General features: G+C 36.0%; 2 protein-coding genes across 2 annotated transcripts; both read right to left on the reverse strand.

The window, feature by feature from the left end:
* Positions 1 to 7,859: 7,859 nt before the first annotated feature.
* Positions 7,860 to 9,834, reverse strand: LYK2 (Protein kinase superfamily protein). Its single transcript, XM_089626493.1, has one exon. It carries the CDS (start codon positions 9,700 to 9,702, stop codon positions 7,873 to 7,875), a length of 1,830 nt encoding a protein of 609 aa, XP_089482619.1. The 5' UTR covers positions 9,703 to 9,834; the 3' UTR covers positions 7,860 to 7,872.
* Positions 9,835 to 13,652: 3,818 nt separating this feature from the next.
* Positions 13,653 to 16,107, reverse strand: LOC149406353 (ribulose-phosphate 3-epimerase, cytoplasmic isoform-like). The gene is made up of 8 exons (XM_089605257.1): positions 15,940 to 16,107; positions 15,824 to 15,828; positions 15,618 to 15,680; positions 15,439 to 15,545; positions 14,809 to 14,906; positions 14,621 to 14,713; positions 14,432 to 14,473; positions 13,653 to 14,058 (listed from the first exon to the last, which is right to left on the reverse strand). The coding sequence occupies exons 1-8, from the start codon at positions 16,054 to 16,056 to the stop codon at positions 13,912 to 13,914; spliced, it is 672 nt and encodes a 223-aa protein (XP_089461383.1). The 5' UTR covers positions 16,057 to 16,107; the 3' UTR covers positions 13,653 to 13,911.
* Positions 16,108 to 16,743: the final 636 nt, after the last annotated feature.

Below are 16,743 nucleotides of genomic sequence, written 5' to 3' on the forward strand. Positions count from 1 at the left end.
GTGCAATACCAGATGATTATGTTGTATTTCTTCAAGAACATGAGGATGACATTGGAGTGAACGAAGATGATCCTATCAACTTCCTTCAAGCCATGAAAATTTCTGATTCTCAAATGTGGATCGATGCCATGAATGAAGAGATGAAATCTATGAAAGATAATGACGTTTGGGACCTTGTACCATTACCAGAAGGTGCGAAACCCATTGGTTGCAAATGGATATTTAAGACCAAAAGGGATTCGAAAGGTGATGTGGAAAGGTACAAAGCTCGTCTTGTTGCAAAATGTTTCACACAGAAAGAAGGCATCGACTATAAAGAGACTTTCTCTCCGGTTTCCACGAAAGACTCTTTTAGAATTATAATGGCATTAGTGGCGCATTTTGATCTTGAGTTACATCAGATGGATGTGAAGACTGCGTTCCCCAATGGTGACATCGAGGAAACGATCTATATGGTGCAACCAGAAAATTATGTGTCCAAAGACGCAAATGATTTGGTCTGCAAACTTAAGAAATCCATCTATGGACTCAAACAAGCATCTCGACAATGGTATTTCAAATTTCATCAAGTGATTATTTCGTTCGGTTTTGAAATGAATTTGGTGGATGAATGTATATACCATAAGTTCTGTGGGAGTAAGTGTATTTTTCTGGTTTTATATGTTGATGACATTTTGCTTGCCAGCAACGATATAGGCTTATTGCACGAAACCAAGAGATTTCTAGCTAAGAATTTTGAGATGAAAGATCTTGGTGACGCCTCTTTTGTATTAGGAATCCAGATATCTCGAGATCGCTCTCGGGGGATTCTTGGATTATCACAAAAGAGCTATATCGAAAAGGTTCTAAAAAGATATGGCATGCAGGAATGTAAACCAGGTGATACCCCTGTGGCTAAGGGAGACAAATTCAGTCTCAATCAGTGCCCTAAGAATGATTTTGAAGAGAAGGAAATGCAGACGATTCCCTATGCTTCGGCAGTAGGAAGTCTAATGTATGCTCAGGTTTGTACGCGTCCGGATATTGCGTACATTACAGGGATGTTAGGCAGATATTTAAGCAACCCAGGGATGGACCATTGGAAAGCAGCTAAACGGGTCATGCGGTACTTACAAAGAACAAAAGACTACATGCTCACATATCGGAGGTCAGATCAGATCGAGATCATCGGGTATACTGACTCTGATTTTGCTGGATGCCAAGACAGTATGAAATCTACATCAGGCTATATTTATTTGTTGGCTGGAGGTGCTATCTCCTGGAAGAGTGCTAAACAGTCTCTTATAGCATCTTCTACCATGGCAGCAGAATTTGTAGCTTGTTATGAGGCGTCCAATCAGGGGATATGGTTGCGAAATTTTGTCACTAGGCTGCGCATAATAGATGGTGTTGATAGACCACTCAAGTTATATTGTGACAACAAATCCGCTGTATTATACTCCAACAACAACAGGAGCTCCACGAAGTCGAAACACATCGACATCAAGTTCCTGGTTGTGAAAGAAAGAATTCAGAGTAGACAGTTGTCTATCGAGCACATCGGAACAAACTCCATGATTGCGGATCCGCTTACTAAGGGACTACCACCCAAAGTGTTTCACGAGCACACTGCTCATATGGGTGTTATTTCAGCTCAGGATATTCAGTTCTAGTGGGAGTTTATTGTTTTGCTATTTTTAGTGCTTTTATGTTATAGACATGTTTGGTTTTATTTATGATTATTGAGGTTTTCTGCAGAAATTAAGTTTTTTGTTTATTTAGACTCTGTTTTTCTAGTATATGGTTTGATCTCACTAAGGTTTAAGGAGGACCAAATGGAAATAGACATGTTGAGGTCACATAACATGAAATTTCCATACTACACATCCACTTCATGATCCATGTCGTTCAGTTGTATCGATATACGTGACCATTGATGGGTATAACTACGATAGATGTAGTGAATGCCGCTTTGATCCTATGTTGATATGGTTGATGGACCGGATTGGTTATGAGATACATTTTGGTAATGACAGTAAAGTTGAGCTCTTTCGGTTATTTTTTGCGATACATAATTATAAGGTTAAACATATAGCCCAAGTGGGAGATTGTTGGATCTTTAATCCAATATGTTGGATCCTTAATCCAACGTTGGGCTTATATGTTAAATAATTATGTGTTGTGAACTGTCAATAAAGATGGCCCATTAAAAGTGATCTAATTTGGTATACGGTTATTGGGCTTTAATGTATCTAACAGATTGTGGGCCTATAATGTGTAGACTCATTATGGGCTTCTATTTCAGTGATGGGTTGAAATAGGAAGCCCACTAGGGTAACCTAGGGTTTCTCTATAAATACGGCTGGTCCCTAGGTCACACGTAACATTCTTGTCATTCCTGATATCCCGTCGTCAGAGTGAGCCAGAGAGAACTGAAGGGACTCTCAGAGAAATACGTGTTGATCTGGAAGACCAACCGTCATGGATTCATCAGGTACGCTTCCGCTATTGTTTTATGCTTTCTTAATTATTCAACATGATTCGGTCGTGGAATTAGGTGATGGTTTTCACCCGTGATATTCGGATCTAACAGAACATGGGCACTTCCCAATCCAATTTTATAGGCTTTTGGTAGCCGACTGTGCTGAGTAATAGAACTCATGTCTGTTGATTAGAAAAAATTGGAAACATATAAATAGAGGCACGTGGTGGGTAAATTAAATTTGGGTGATTTGACTGAAGAGCCGATTTAAAGTTAAGATTTTACAAAATAGTCAAAGTTTGTCTAAGATTAAATGAATAGTCAAAATGTGCACTAATCAGATTTCAAAAATAAAATTAATCTTATGATTAATATTTTTCAAAGTGATAAACTGCTTATAATAATTATCGAAAAATTTAATTTTAGTGTCAACGAATATTTAGGAGCTGTTTGGTAACATTTTTGTTTTTTGTTTTTCAAAATACAAATTCTGTTTTGTTTTGTTTTCTAATTTTTAAAAAATAAAAACATGTTTGGTAATTGCGTTTTTGTTTTTTTTTTTTAAACGAAAAAACAAAACATGTTTGGTAATCACATTTTTATTTTTTTATGTGTTCGCTTGCTCGCTGGACCAGACCGGAGCGGCGGAGATGAAGCCCGCCGTGGAGCGCTCCGGCGGATTCATGCTCTTGTCCGACTCCTTCGACTCCGCACAGCTCCGCGGCTGCCTCTCCCACGTCTTCGCGCTCGACGAAAAGGACCCGAAAAAGCTCGCGATGTTCCTCGATGCCACCATCGAGATCGTCACCACCGCGGACGTCAAAATCTCCAGCGCCCTCGGCCCCTGCGTCTCTCTCCGGAAGAGCCACGGCCTCGTCGATGACCGCGAGACCGGCGAGGGCGGGACCCACGCGTGGCGGCTCGGGTCCCTCACCGACAAGACCTGCCTCGCCTTCTTCTTCCGGGCCAGCCCGGACCGAGAGCCCTCGCCCGGGTCGGCCTTTTTGGTCCAGATCTCGACCCGGTTCCGAACCGGACCGGAGATTCGGAGGCGGGTCGTGACCGCCGCGAGAAGGTGGGTCCCGAAGAGCTCGCCGGAGATCGCGGCGGGTTTCGACCAGGAGGATCTTCGTTTTTATTTAAAGAGACGATCGAGAGTTTTTATTTTTAAAAATTTTGAAAACAATTTTTTTTATTCTCCAGTTTTTGTTTTATTCTCTCCCCATATTTTAAAAAACAAAAAACAAAAACAATTTTACCAAACACGTTTTTTTGCCTAACGGTCAATTTTTTATTTTTAAAAACAAAAAACAAAAATGTTACCAAACAGGCCCTTAACAACTACCTTATTGAAAATTTAAAATTTTGACTATTTTGCTAATCAATTAATTTTAAATAACTATTTTGTACAATTTTTCCATAAAAATTTGACCAGGGCTATACACTAGTGTATTCAAAGTTTATCTATCTCTCTCTCTCATGCTCTCTATTGATATTTTCAAGCTTGTACTCTCCCAAAAACGTGTTAATTATTTCACGAATCTGGTGTTGCTATAATTATGCAAAGAGTTAACACACAATTTCGTCTACGTTCATCCATAATATAGATCATTGTTTGGATACTTTTTTAAATGGTATTGGATATATATATATATATATATATATATATATATATATATTTAATTATGCACTTTCAACATGGTATCAATTAGTTTATATTTTATTCGCTTTTAGACATTGTTGTATTATGAGCTAGAGTCGTGATCAGTGGTTCAATCCACTGGCTTTGTCAAGGTTTTAAGGACATAATTTTTTATATTAATAACTCATTTAACCAAAGAAATAAACTTCTTAGTCTTAGCATAAAGATACGTCAATTTTTAGATACGAGTTGTTTAAACAATTTCTTCTCTATATATAACAACATTTCTCTCTTATAGATGCCTTGCGTTTTCTATGTGGGATATTTCTCTCTTGTTTGTGGCATTTGTCATTGGTTTTTCAAAAACACGTTTATCATTGTTTTGATACTGTAGCAACTTTGCCATTTACAAACTTGAATTTTACTATCTAATTAACCAACTTGAATTTTACTATCTAACCAACGTTCTATTAATTTCTTAAAATAGTCATTAATATAAATTAACGCTTAGTAAATTTCCATCATACCCTTGTATAATAAGGACCACGAAAATAGCATGTCGCACACGTTTCACGAAAGTTAATGTGATACTTACCCAGAAAAATGCTTCGTAGTCCACGTTAAAAAAATAATCAATAATTTTTTATTATTATTTAGGAATTAGTTATTTTCGGCCACGATTTTAGCAAATATTTATTTAGAATACTCTCTCTCTCTCTCTCTCTCTCTCAAAGCATCATATTAAAAAGTAATTGAAATCTCGTAGCCCGTTTAATATGTTTATAAAGGTCTATAGTAGTGACTACATATAAACAAATCGTAATAACTAATTGTATATCTCATTGTAAATAATGATTAATTTTGGTAAGTATTGGTTAAGATCTGTTAAAATTGGTTAATAAATGCTTATAAATGTATGTATTTGCAGCAGGAACAACAACAACAATAATGTATTACGTTGATCAAAACATACAACAACAACACATAACCGATTCGATTCACATAACGAAATGACCAGTATAAACAAAGTTACAGAAACAAACTTCTGAGAAGTGAAAGATTGGAAACATCTCAACATATTAAAAACATTTTAATACAAATTTTACGTTTAAAATAACATAACTGAACTCTAAATATATGGAATGAATTGACACTAAATAAATATTTTAAATTCGTAGTTCATTTAAAAAAAAAAAAAAAAAAAAAAAAAAAACAAGGGCACTCTAGCTTACTAGCCTTTTTAAAACTTAGAATTGTGAAATAGCCAACGTTTTAGTAATATTTGATAATTAGCCAATCTTTGATGTAATAAGACATAATTACCCTTATTTTTTCCAATAATTCTTTGTCAAAAATAAATTAAATGAAAATAATTTATCTATACCTAAATACTCTCTCTCTCTCTCTCTCTCTCTCTCTCTCTCTCTCCGTTACATTTTTAGCCATAACGAAAGTTGAAAAAAAAACAGCATCGCAGTTAATAGTCGGTAATAACTGTTAATAGGTTTCTGGTAGAAACTTATTAACAGTTATTACCGACTATTAGTTGAAGCAGAAACCTATTAACAGTTATTAACGACTATTAATTGCGTTTTTTTTAATGTTTTTGACCTTTGTCCATGGCTAAAAAAATATAATGAGAGAGAGAGAGAACGTGAAAATAGAGAAGAGAGAGAGAGAGTGAACGTGAAAATAGAGAGAGAGAGAGAGAGAGAGAGAGAGAGAGTGAGTGAGATATAGGAGATCCTAATAATTAAGGATTTTGAATAATAAATTAGATTTTATTAATTTCGAAAATAAATTATATTAACTAATTAATAAGGGTAAAAATGGTATAAACAATGTACCACATAAGCAGAATGGCTAGAAATCAAAAAAATCTGAAATGTATGACAAAATGAAATTCTTAAGTTTGAATAGGTTTAGTCATTTACAAATCTCAAAAAACAACGGTCTCAAATAAGTGTTAAATCGTTTAATAAAATAACTAATCACTCAATATGTGAAATTGAAACCACAATTATACATGTTGGCAATATTAAATTGATGATGCTAGTAACTAAAAAGTCAAAGATACTATTACGCATTTACTAATGTAAGCCGTGGCTATAGTTTATCAAATTTTGTAAAACGTTTGGCTACGTAATGGTTTTTAGATTTTTTATAAAAAGGATAAATAAGCAATTACACATCGAACTAAATTATCTATATAAAGTATTTGTGAAACGTTCACTATATATCAATCCAAACATGTAGAATGGCCTAATTAGTCATATTTTTCTTGTTTTTATTATTGAATTTGAAAGTGCATGATCATTTGATAAAATATTTTGGCTTTATTAGCTAGTGTACATGCATTTGTATGTATTACATAATTAGGTGGTATGTTTGGTGTTATATTAGGCTCTGTAGAACCAACCAAGTCAACATCCCAATGAAATCATTTCCCTTGCTTCTTTGTATTGTTACATAAATCTTTTACTCTTTTTTGCACTCTAGTTTGGTTATCATTCAAAGTTCAAACTACTAGACCTCGCTTTTTATTGTCTTACAATTCCATTAACTTTTCTAGTTTTTTTTAAGTTGAAAACAGAACAAGTTTCTCACGGGCCTAGGGGGAGCGAGAGGGACAATGGGCCCAAGGCCCCTAAGAAAAAGGCCTAGAACTGAAGATAAATATTTTTTTACAATATATGGATGTTAATCATTATTATGATAGTACTTTATTTCATTCCAATAATATCTCATTACAGTTCTTCTCTTATTTCTACTTATTTCAAGTGTCAAAATGACCCTAACTACATTATCCTGAAAATATCTCGAGATAATACTTTTATTTTCATTTTTATTTTACAAAAAATTAGAAAAATAGTCAATTTAAACGTTTGATATTGCTAAATAGCGCCAAGGTTTGGTAAATATTAGGTAAATAGTCATAAATGATGACGTGACTTAATATGTCAGTGGCTATTTACTTGATATTTACGTTTGTGACTATATAAAAACGGTTATTTATCTAATATTTACCAAACCTTGGCTATTTAGCAATTCTCAACGTTAAATTGACTATTTTTCTAAATTACCCTTTATTATATTCTAATAATGCATTATTTTATTCCAAAAAATACTTCATTTTATAGCTTTTTCTCTTATTATACTTATTTCTAATGTTTATACCGCATTGAGAAGAATGATTAGAAGTTTAAAAGACAACCAAAAAAAAAAAAAAAAAAGAGGTCAAAAGACGTAGAAAAATACGATTAGATAATGAAGTGAAAAGAAATGGTCAAGAGAAATACGAAATAAATAAAAATATTTTTATTTTATTTTTATATATGTATTATATTTACATTTTTTAATTAGTCTTAATATGATTATAAAAAAAGCATTTTATTTGCCTTATCGTCCAAAGTTTCTGATTTAGTTGAGCCATCCCTGATTCCTGGCAAGATCAATTTTCGTGCGTCGAGTACGCTTTATTACTTGACGATTCGTATATTTACGTATTGTGAGTATTTAAACAAAATAAATGACATCAATAACCACTGAAGACTGAACAATATAACACACGAAATTATGTACATATACAATACGAGAATTGACCAAAAAGGTTTTAATAATGCTCAGCTAAACAGAGATAGGACAGAGTTGAACAACGCAGAAACTTATACGTGGAAATATTAATTCTGCACTAAATAAATATGTACATATTGATCACAGAACACTCATGACGGACCCAAAAAAAATACTAAAAAAAATAAACTCTAATTCACATGATATCATTATTTGAAAGTGGATTCACTTTCACCAATGGCTTGGAAGAGCTCTCACTCGCCAAGCTACACTCACCGACCATCATACTCGGCCGCGAATCATCATCTCCGGCAATTCTGGCCATCCTCTCCACGATCTCCTCCACCGTGGGCCTCATTGAGGGCTCGTCGTCCGTACAATCCCGGCCCAGGCTCGCCGCCTCGATCGCCCCTTCCACGGAGTAGCTCTCTCCCAACGCCCCGTCCATCCAATCCCGCAGCGCCACGTCAGCATTCCCGGACTCCAAGATCAGCCGGATCTCCTTATCGGGCCTGGACTCCGCGGCCCGGCCCGATAAGGCCTCGAGGAGGACCACTCCGAAGGCGAACACGTCATCGCTCGGGCGAGAGTCCACGTCACCAGCGGCGGCTCCGAGGCCGCCGAGCCTGGCGTTGAAGTCCTCGTCGAGGAAGATCGTTTCGGTCCTCAAGCCTCCGTGGATCCGACGTGGCTCGATCGCGTGGTGGATGTAGTGGAGAGCGGTCGCCACGTGGAGGCAGATCCTGAGCCGCTGGGTCCAGCTGAGGAAGCAATCGCAGGAGGCGATGAACTGGCTCTTGATCGCCAGACCGCCGTGGAGCCAATCTTTCAGCGACCCGTTCGCCGCGTACTCGAACACCAGAAACGACGACGTTTTGTCGTAATTCGCGCACGTGCCTAATATCCTCAGCAGATTCGGGTGTTGGCGGTGGACTATCCCGAATTCGAGATCGACGGCCGAGATCGCGTCTGGACTCACGCGCTTGACGGCGATGTCTTTTCCGTTGAGACGGCCGTGGAAAACTGAGCCTTCGATGTGGTTCCCTTGGCTGAAACCCTCGGTAGCTTTCCGAATCTCCTCCGCCGTGAAATTCTCGACGATCGCCGTCGGTTTCCTGGGCGTGACCACCGAGCCTTCGAGATTGCTCTCGAACGAGACTTTCTTGTCGCTGGTCGTCCTCACGCTCAGGCTCAGCTGTTGAAGCTCCAAATCGGAGATCGCTTTCATCTTCTTCTTCTTCTTCTTCTTATTCATTCGGATCAGCAGAAACGCCGCCGCGCCGGCGGCGATGACTCCGACGAGAACTCCGGTAAGAACCTCCACGTAGACGCCGACCTTCCTTCGCATCTTCGGCCTCCGCTTGTCGTATCCGCCGCCGAAGAAAGGCTTCTTTCTCACCGGAATTATAATAGAAGTCAACGGCCTCAAGCTCGCCGCGTTGACCGAAGCGATGGCTTGCTCGGTGGTGTTGAACTCGATCGCCAAGGAGGAAAAAGTGTCGCGTGTAGCCACTGGGTAAGTGATGAAGAACAGAGTGTTGTTATTGCTCGTCGTCGTCGTCGTCGAAGGACAATTGCACGGGATCGGAATCACCACCGTCTTGTTATTATATTCTGTGATGGTCTTGAGAGTCGTCAAGCCTTGAAGAGAGTCAACGATCTTGGAGAGAGTCTCGCCTTTAAAAGCGGTCCTCGCGAACCGAGCACCGTTGCACTCGCAGCTGATCGGGATCAGCAAAGGCCGGTCTCTGCGGAGAATCTGCGTCGTCTTCGCCGGAGATAATAAGCCGTTGGCCTCGGCGATCGCGAGCCGGTCAACGCCGAGGAACGAGCTGAGTTTCGAGAGAGACGAGAAGCGAGAGTTGGCTCGGAGGATCGCGAAGGTTTGGCAGCGATTATTAGCAGAAGAAGAGTTGCAGTGAGTCGTGTTGATTATTGGCAATCCTTGTCCGAGTGTGAACGCAATAAAAATGATAAAAATTAGTAATAAGTAACGCTTAGTAGTGAGCTGAGACTGAGCACCCATTTCTATGTACAAGCTAGAGCTACACATTATATAAATGATATTGGAATTTCTGGACGGTGGTTTCTTTGCTAGATAATATATATATCATATAAGATAATTTTAAAATATGTATTTGAAAGTATAAGCTATGTTGGAAAAGGTTCTTGGAGATGGCAAAGGGATTTTGTATTTGTTTTTGTTTTTTTGGAAGTAAAATAATGTGATTCCAGTAGAATTTATTTGGATAAAACCCAGTTTAGATAAAAGGGTTGGCTACCTATTTCAAAGCTTTATTTATTTTTTTACTATTGTTTTTGGAGGTGTGTGGCTAGTGCTAGTGATGATGATTTCATAGCCACCACTCTTTCTAACTTGTACTTGAGAGACTCTTTTTTGGCTTCTATATAGTATTTGCCAGCTTTTTTATATGCATATGCATATGTATATGCACTATCATGCTTCTAGACTAGGCACTTTTTATAGAATTTTTAAAAGTATACATACTTTAATTTAGTTTTTATTTTAATTTATTTCGTAACATATGCCTAGGTGTTGGAATATGGGTTGATCTCTAGTTCATTAGACATTCATGTGTAGTTACCGGATTCTACGCAAATTAGAATCAAAATACGAAGATATTTTTTTCTTAACAATATAAGGGCGTTGATATCACGTTCTCAAAGGATGATCTCCACTTTTGTACTTCGATGCCTAAGACTGTAAGAGCTTTTTGATGAAGATTTTGCAGTGCAATTATATCAAGTTTCTCACTCTCAAAAGAGATTTCGTTTTTGTCCTTCCAGTCTCTTTGCAGAAAAATCTTTGTGAAACCAAGAATCATGAAAAGAAATTGCATTTAGGGAATAATATTATATCCAATGGCAATGGTATGGTATAGATTCTACGACCCGTATGCAATGCATGTAATGATGTTACGTATGGAACAAGATTAATAAGCATTGTATTTATATGGAAGAGAAGAGAGCATAAAATAATAAGACACATCGACGAAGAGCCGCCAAATGCTTGGTAAAGAGGAGGCAAGAAAAGCCAGCTAATTAATATAGCATTATAGGAATATATTGATTGGTATATAGGTCAAACGTTATATGAATGCCCTAAGTTGACAAGAGTAATATACCTCTAGATATTACATGATTCTCATTCAGCTTTTTATTGATTTTTATTCAAGTGTGACACATGCGTGTAGTGTAGTGGAAGTTTGGAATCTAAATATTAAGGGAATATGAATATCAATGAAGGATTATATGTTAACGGTGACGGATTAAGAATTAAATAACTAAAACTCTTCTGGGTAGTTACACAAAAATTTATTTAATAATATATACATCATTGAGATCTGTGCTAAAAGTGATCTCCAATGTAAGTGTGGTAAATCCAACTTGACTTGTATTTTTGCATAAAAGCTCTCATGTTCGCATTGACCTGTGTCTTTCAAACATTTTTTTTACTACTACAGTTTTTGGTTGTGGCCTCAAAATTTTTATTTACTCGAGAGTCACTATGAGTAGGACTAATAGGACATTTACCAATTTAGTTCCATTGAAGATATAAAAGATATGTAAATGTAACTTGATTTTATTATTATATGTATTATGTACACAAAACTTGTAGTTTCATTGATTTTTGGTGGCAGCTTATTCTTTGCTTGGTAATCGGTATTAACATACATATATTTTCTAATCAGAATCGGTATTGATATATGTAGTTTTATATAGAAAACTCAATTTAAGAACTTTTACGAGTACCCATGAACCAATTTTACCGAAAGCTTAAAATTATTGTTGAGCTTGAGAGAACACACGTGATATCACGAGCTAACCACTTATCTTTGTTTCACTTAATAAAAAATAAATAAAAGCTCACATCTAACCTCTCAGCGTAATTCTATTATACTATAGATCTATATCACATAATAGGTACATACTCACGTATCAAAATAAAATAAACGTCTTACAATTTAAAAGCTTATTAATTAGTAGTTTAGTACTAGAATGTTTGGAGTGGAAAATACAATATTATTTTTAATAACATACTACGAAAGTAAACCTGGTTCGGAATTCGGATAAGACATAGCTTGATTAATTGTGATAAGTGGAAGTTATTAATCAGAAAACCCTAGACACGTGCTGATAAATGGACTTCAATTCTAACAGAAATAAAGGATAAAATACTTATATATATATATATATATATATATATATATATATATTGAATCCTAATCACGTGGTTCGTGGATTAAAGATAATGGATATGTACGGAATATATGCCACGAAGGAATATGTAGTTGTTAACTCGACGTGGATTAAACGCATTCAGTATATATATATATATATATATATATATATATATATATATATATATATATATATATATACACGTATGCATGGACATGATAAACGAATCAGAATCGGAATCTGAATGGCTCGATTCACTGGCTCGACGATGGTATTGATGAAAAGAAAACTGATCGTAAATTAAAGTGCAAAGCTTTATCAGTCGTAAGGAAATTTCTGCAACGAAAGCGATAGCACTTTATCGTTGTAATGTGGATTTACTTGGTCAAGACTCAAGAACAAAATCTTTATTGATCAAGATGTGGGATTCTCTAATTTTGAATTTTGCGCTGTATGTCTTTATTTATTAGATATTATATTATAAATAAATATATCATTAATTCATCGCCATATGCATGATGTTAGCTACGTTTTGTTTAATCATAATTTTTTTTTAGGGAAAAGATCAAGGATAAGTGTGTTTTAACCTCTTCAGCAGGCCATTTGGATGCTTGATTTGCAAAATCAATAAATTATTGTTGAAAAATCGTCTTAACTATATTGACGATATATTTTGAGGCATACATTTTTGTTTTAGGCTCGCTTGTTGAGATGGGAGGATATAAAAATGGTTTCTTATTAACGTTTGCGAGCTACCTTTATCTAAAAAAAACCGTTTTTTGATATTATTTTGTACGTTTTATTGATCAAAATAGGTTGAACTTTTTAAAGCCTGAAAGTCTTCTTTATAAATTATCAAGCACCAACCCTTAGCGATTGGCGAGTAAAATTGACGAGAGGCTTCTCATTTTAGCACACCAAAATAAGTCTTCATCCTCTTCCATCTAGACTTTGGTGTTCCTTCTATGTAATTGGTGGTGGTTCTAGCACAAGTTATGTTCACCAGAGTCGAACTTCAATATTGTTCACCTCGTTCTGATCATTGCATATAACCATGTAAAGCAATGGCTCGTCGATTTCCAACACCAATGAGAAAGTAATGGCATTAAGCATACAATTGAATAGGCCTTTACGTTTTTTTTTTTTTTTTTTGTTAATTCAATTCAACTGAAGTTTTTATTCATAGAGGAGACATTATCGTAGGTGTGACAAAATTCTCGATTTGGGTGGACATGGGGTGCTTACCGCTTATACTACCCCACTTGCTCGTTTACTAAAAGGTTTATTTTTAAGTTGTATTTTTTTTTATCCAAGACATTTACATTAATTATTTATAAGTGGGATTCATTCAAATTTATCGATGTCTTTTGAGCGAGAATAAAGACTTGATCTTAAGTGTTTTGATGTTATTTTGTTGTTTTTAGTGAAATTTCAAGTTTTCAAGCTAAAAACGTATTTAGAGCTTAATGGAGCTAATGGGGAGCAAGTTGGAGCATATTGGAGACATTTCGGAGCTTAAGTTGATTTAAAACAGAAAGTGTTTCAGCAAAGTGGAAAACAACGATAGAAAAGTATATATCTTTTTCTCTGGTCAAAGCAATAGATAGTTCCTCCATCATATGAAAATGTTCATGTAAACAAGGGTCAAAATGAAAAAAGAAATGTATATTATGATTCAAATATAAATAAACATTGACAGAAAGGCCATATAAGATAATAACATTACCAACAACAACAAAAAATCCCTTTTTTTATCCAAAAGAACCTGTAAAATTTTCCGTCCAAATTTAAAATTTTACTGAATGTACGTCAACATATTCTATCCATTGTCGTAAAATCAAATCATCATTATCGGTAACTTGTATGTGAAGACTTTTATTACATTTCTGAAGAGAACACAAACCACTATAAACCAAAATAAAATCAAAATATGAAACGATCAAATCAGTAATAAGTTATTTATAATCAGGAAAACTCATCCCATTGCGATATCCAACAATCAAACGAAACATAGCCGAAAAATTCGACTTCCTCAATTTGCTTCCTCTACCTGATTTCGCAAAAGAGATATTACTTGTGCTGGCTCGGCCGCTCCGAACACCGAACTTCCTGCCACAATGCAGTTTGCCCCAGCCGAAGCTGCAGATTCTATTGTTGAAGGACCCAACCCACCGTCTACCTGAAAACAGACTCACGTTACAATCGAACCAACTAGCTCGTTACTTAAATCGAAAAACTTTATGTTGCTTTGTCACACGAAAAAAAAAAATTGATTTTCAAAGAGAGTTCTATTGATGACAGAGCCACAAGATGAGATTAAAAGACAATAATAACTTCCAAGAAATTATACGGCAGAATTGGTGATTTCAAATATATTTTCTGTATTGAATCCTATATGGGATTGGCCTGTAAATTTTTGTATACCGAGGATGAATGTGCAACCCTTTCCTTTGGAAGAAAGAAAATAAAACACAATCGGATGCTTTATAACTTCAATTGGCAGCGAAATAACATCTCACAGATGAACAAGGTTTGAAACTCGTGGAATTTACCTCTATATCGAGTGATGGGTACTTCTTTCTGAGCGCACGAACCTGCACGAAGAAAGAAGTGAACATGACCAACAATACGAAAAAGATTAAGCCTCTTATAATTTGAATAAGGATCGCAATTAACAAGAAGAAGTAAAAATAAAATAAAAGGAAAGATAGAAATCGAGAAATGGAACACGGGAACTATACCTTATCCATTGTCTCTGGCATAAACTTCTGCCCACCAAAACCAGGCTCGACAGTCATCACAAGTACCATTTCCACGGGGATTTCGGATTCAACCTTTTTGGGGAGATACAAAATCACAGAATGTAATACGGGCAACTATGAACTATCAACTATGAAGTGAAGCGAAGCATTATGATGTACTCACTTACCAAAGGATAAACATCTTCCACGGGTGTCCCGGGTTTAAGGGCCACGCCGGGTTTCATTCCTTTTGCCTTTATCTCCCGGACGAGCTCTTGCCAATTTTCTAATCAAAATCAAAGGGCAAACAAGGAATAAAAACACACAGCCTGATTGTTAAGCATAGTGAAGTTCCATCTCAAAACTAATTGACACTAAGAGGAGTCACCGTGACCTTATAAACTGTTCAAACCTTAGGGGTGAGAATACTTACAATTATATATAACTTATAATATGAGAGATTTATTACAGAAATGCATTGACCAATTAGATTGAGATTATATTAGGAGAGCCAACGGGTCTCTCGAACACTTGGGTTTACCTTTTAATTCCTAACGTTTTATCTCAGAATACAGAAAGTTCTTGTAATATGGTATAGCTCCGGGTAATTCGAGAGACTCGTGGCTCACCAAGACAATCTCAATCTAATTGCTCAAATCCTATTTCTAATAATTCTCACATATTTATAGACTAATACTACTTTTAATTACACTATATTAACCCCTTGACTATCTGTATTACCACCCCTGAAAAACCCACACACACACACACACACAAAAAAAAAAAAAAAACCAATAGCGAGCAAATGTGAGACACACCTTTGGTAACCTCGACATGGAAAGTGAAACCCGAAGCACCGGCTTTTCCCATCGCTTCAACGTAATCGAGCGGGTTCGTCACCATGAGATGACAGTCCAAATACGCTCTGTTGTGAGGTGATCAAAACATATCAACTTTCGTGCTCAGCTCATAATGGTGATATAGAGAAAGACCTTACTTGGTGTGCTTTCGCAGACTCTCAATCACCGGCGCTCCGATAGTAAGATTCGGCACGAAATGCCTGAAATTCCATGGAAACAGTAATATCAGCAACAACGAAACCCAAAAAAGTCACCAAGTTTTAGCAAACGAAACTAAATCAAACCGAAATTGGATGCGATTGAGGCAAACACAGCAATGATGCTGAATTACAAAAAAACGTACCCGTCCTGAACCGTGCAACATGTAGATATACATATATAGATATAGAAGTGTTACAATAATATAAAAAAAAAATGAAAATGAAATCGGTGAATAGAGAGAGTAAATGAAGAGAGTACCATGATGTCCATGTGAAGCCAATCGGCACCGCAGTCGAGCATCCGTTGGGCTTCCGACGCCAAATTGGCAAAGTCCGACGAGAGCATCGACGGAGCTATTTTCGCCGCCACTGCCATTTTCTCTCTCCTCTCTCTCTCACCAACCAACCACCAAACCAACAAATTAGTAAATTACTACACAAATTCAATTAGGCCCAGTATTATTTTTCTGTTCTGCGTAGCCCATCTTAACTCGGATTTGGACTCTTCTTCTAAATAAGAAAACGATGTAGTAGAGAGTGATATTATTGTTGAAATCTGCTGCAGTGATGCTTTTTCGAAACTAATTCCAGGAATAACGCGTATAATATTTTTATTGCAAAAATATTTTTCAAGTTGTAAACAATTTGGATGCCAATTAACTTTATTTACAGTGTATAATTTCATTCATTAGAAAAATAACTATTCAAATTTTGAAAAAATACTACTCTTGGTATAAATAAATGCACTATTTTAAAAATATTACACTCTTAAAACACTATTCTTGTAATTTTCTACCCCATATTTTGCATTACCAGTCTAATCTATATCGTAAACACTCAAAATAATACTAACTTTAATTGTTTACGTAAAAAAACCAACGGAAAAGTCAATAAAATTAGTTGATGGGGGAGAAATTACACCAATATAAACTATATAATTTCTAATAAACAGATGACTGATTGAAGATTTTGATAGAGGTCGATGAAATATTAGTGGCATTTGGTATAAATGTATATTTTTTCATAATAATACCCAAAAAACAAAGGTAGATAGCAATATTCT

The sequence above is a fragment of the Urtica dioica genome, chromosome 1 (genome assembly GCF_054948205.1).
Source record: "Urtica dioica subsp. dioica isolate 48M chromosome 1, U.dioica_male_clone48M_v1_H2, whole genome shotgun sequence".
NCBI classification, from domain to species: Eukaryota; Viridiplantae; Streptophyta; class Magnoliopsida; order Rosales; family Urticaceae; genus Urtica; species Urtica dioica.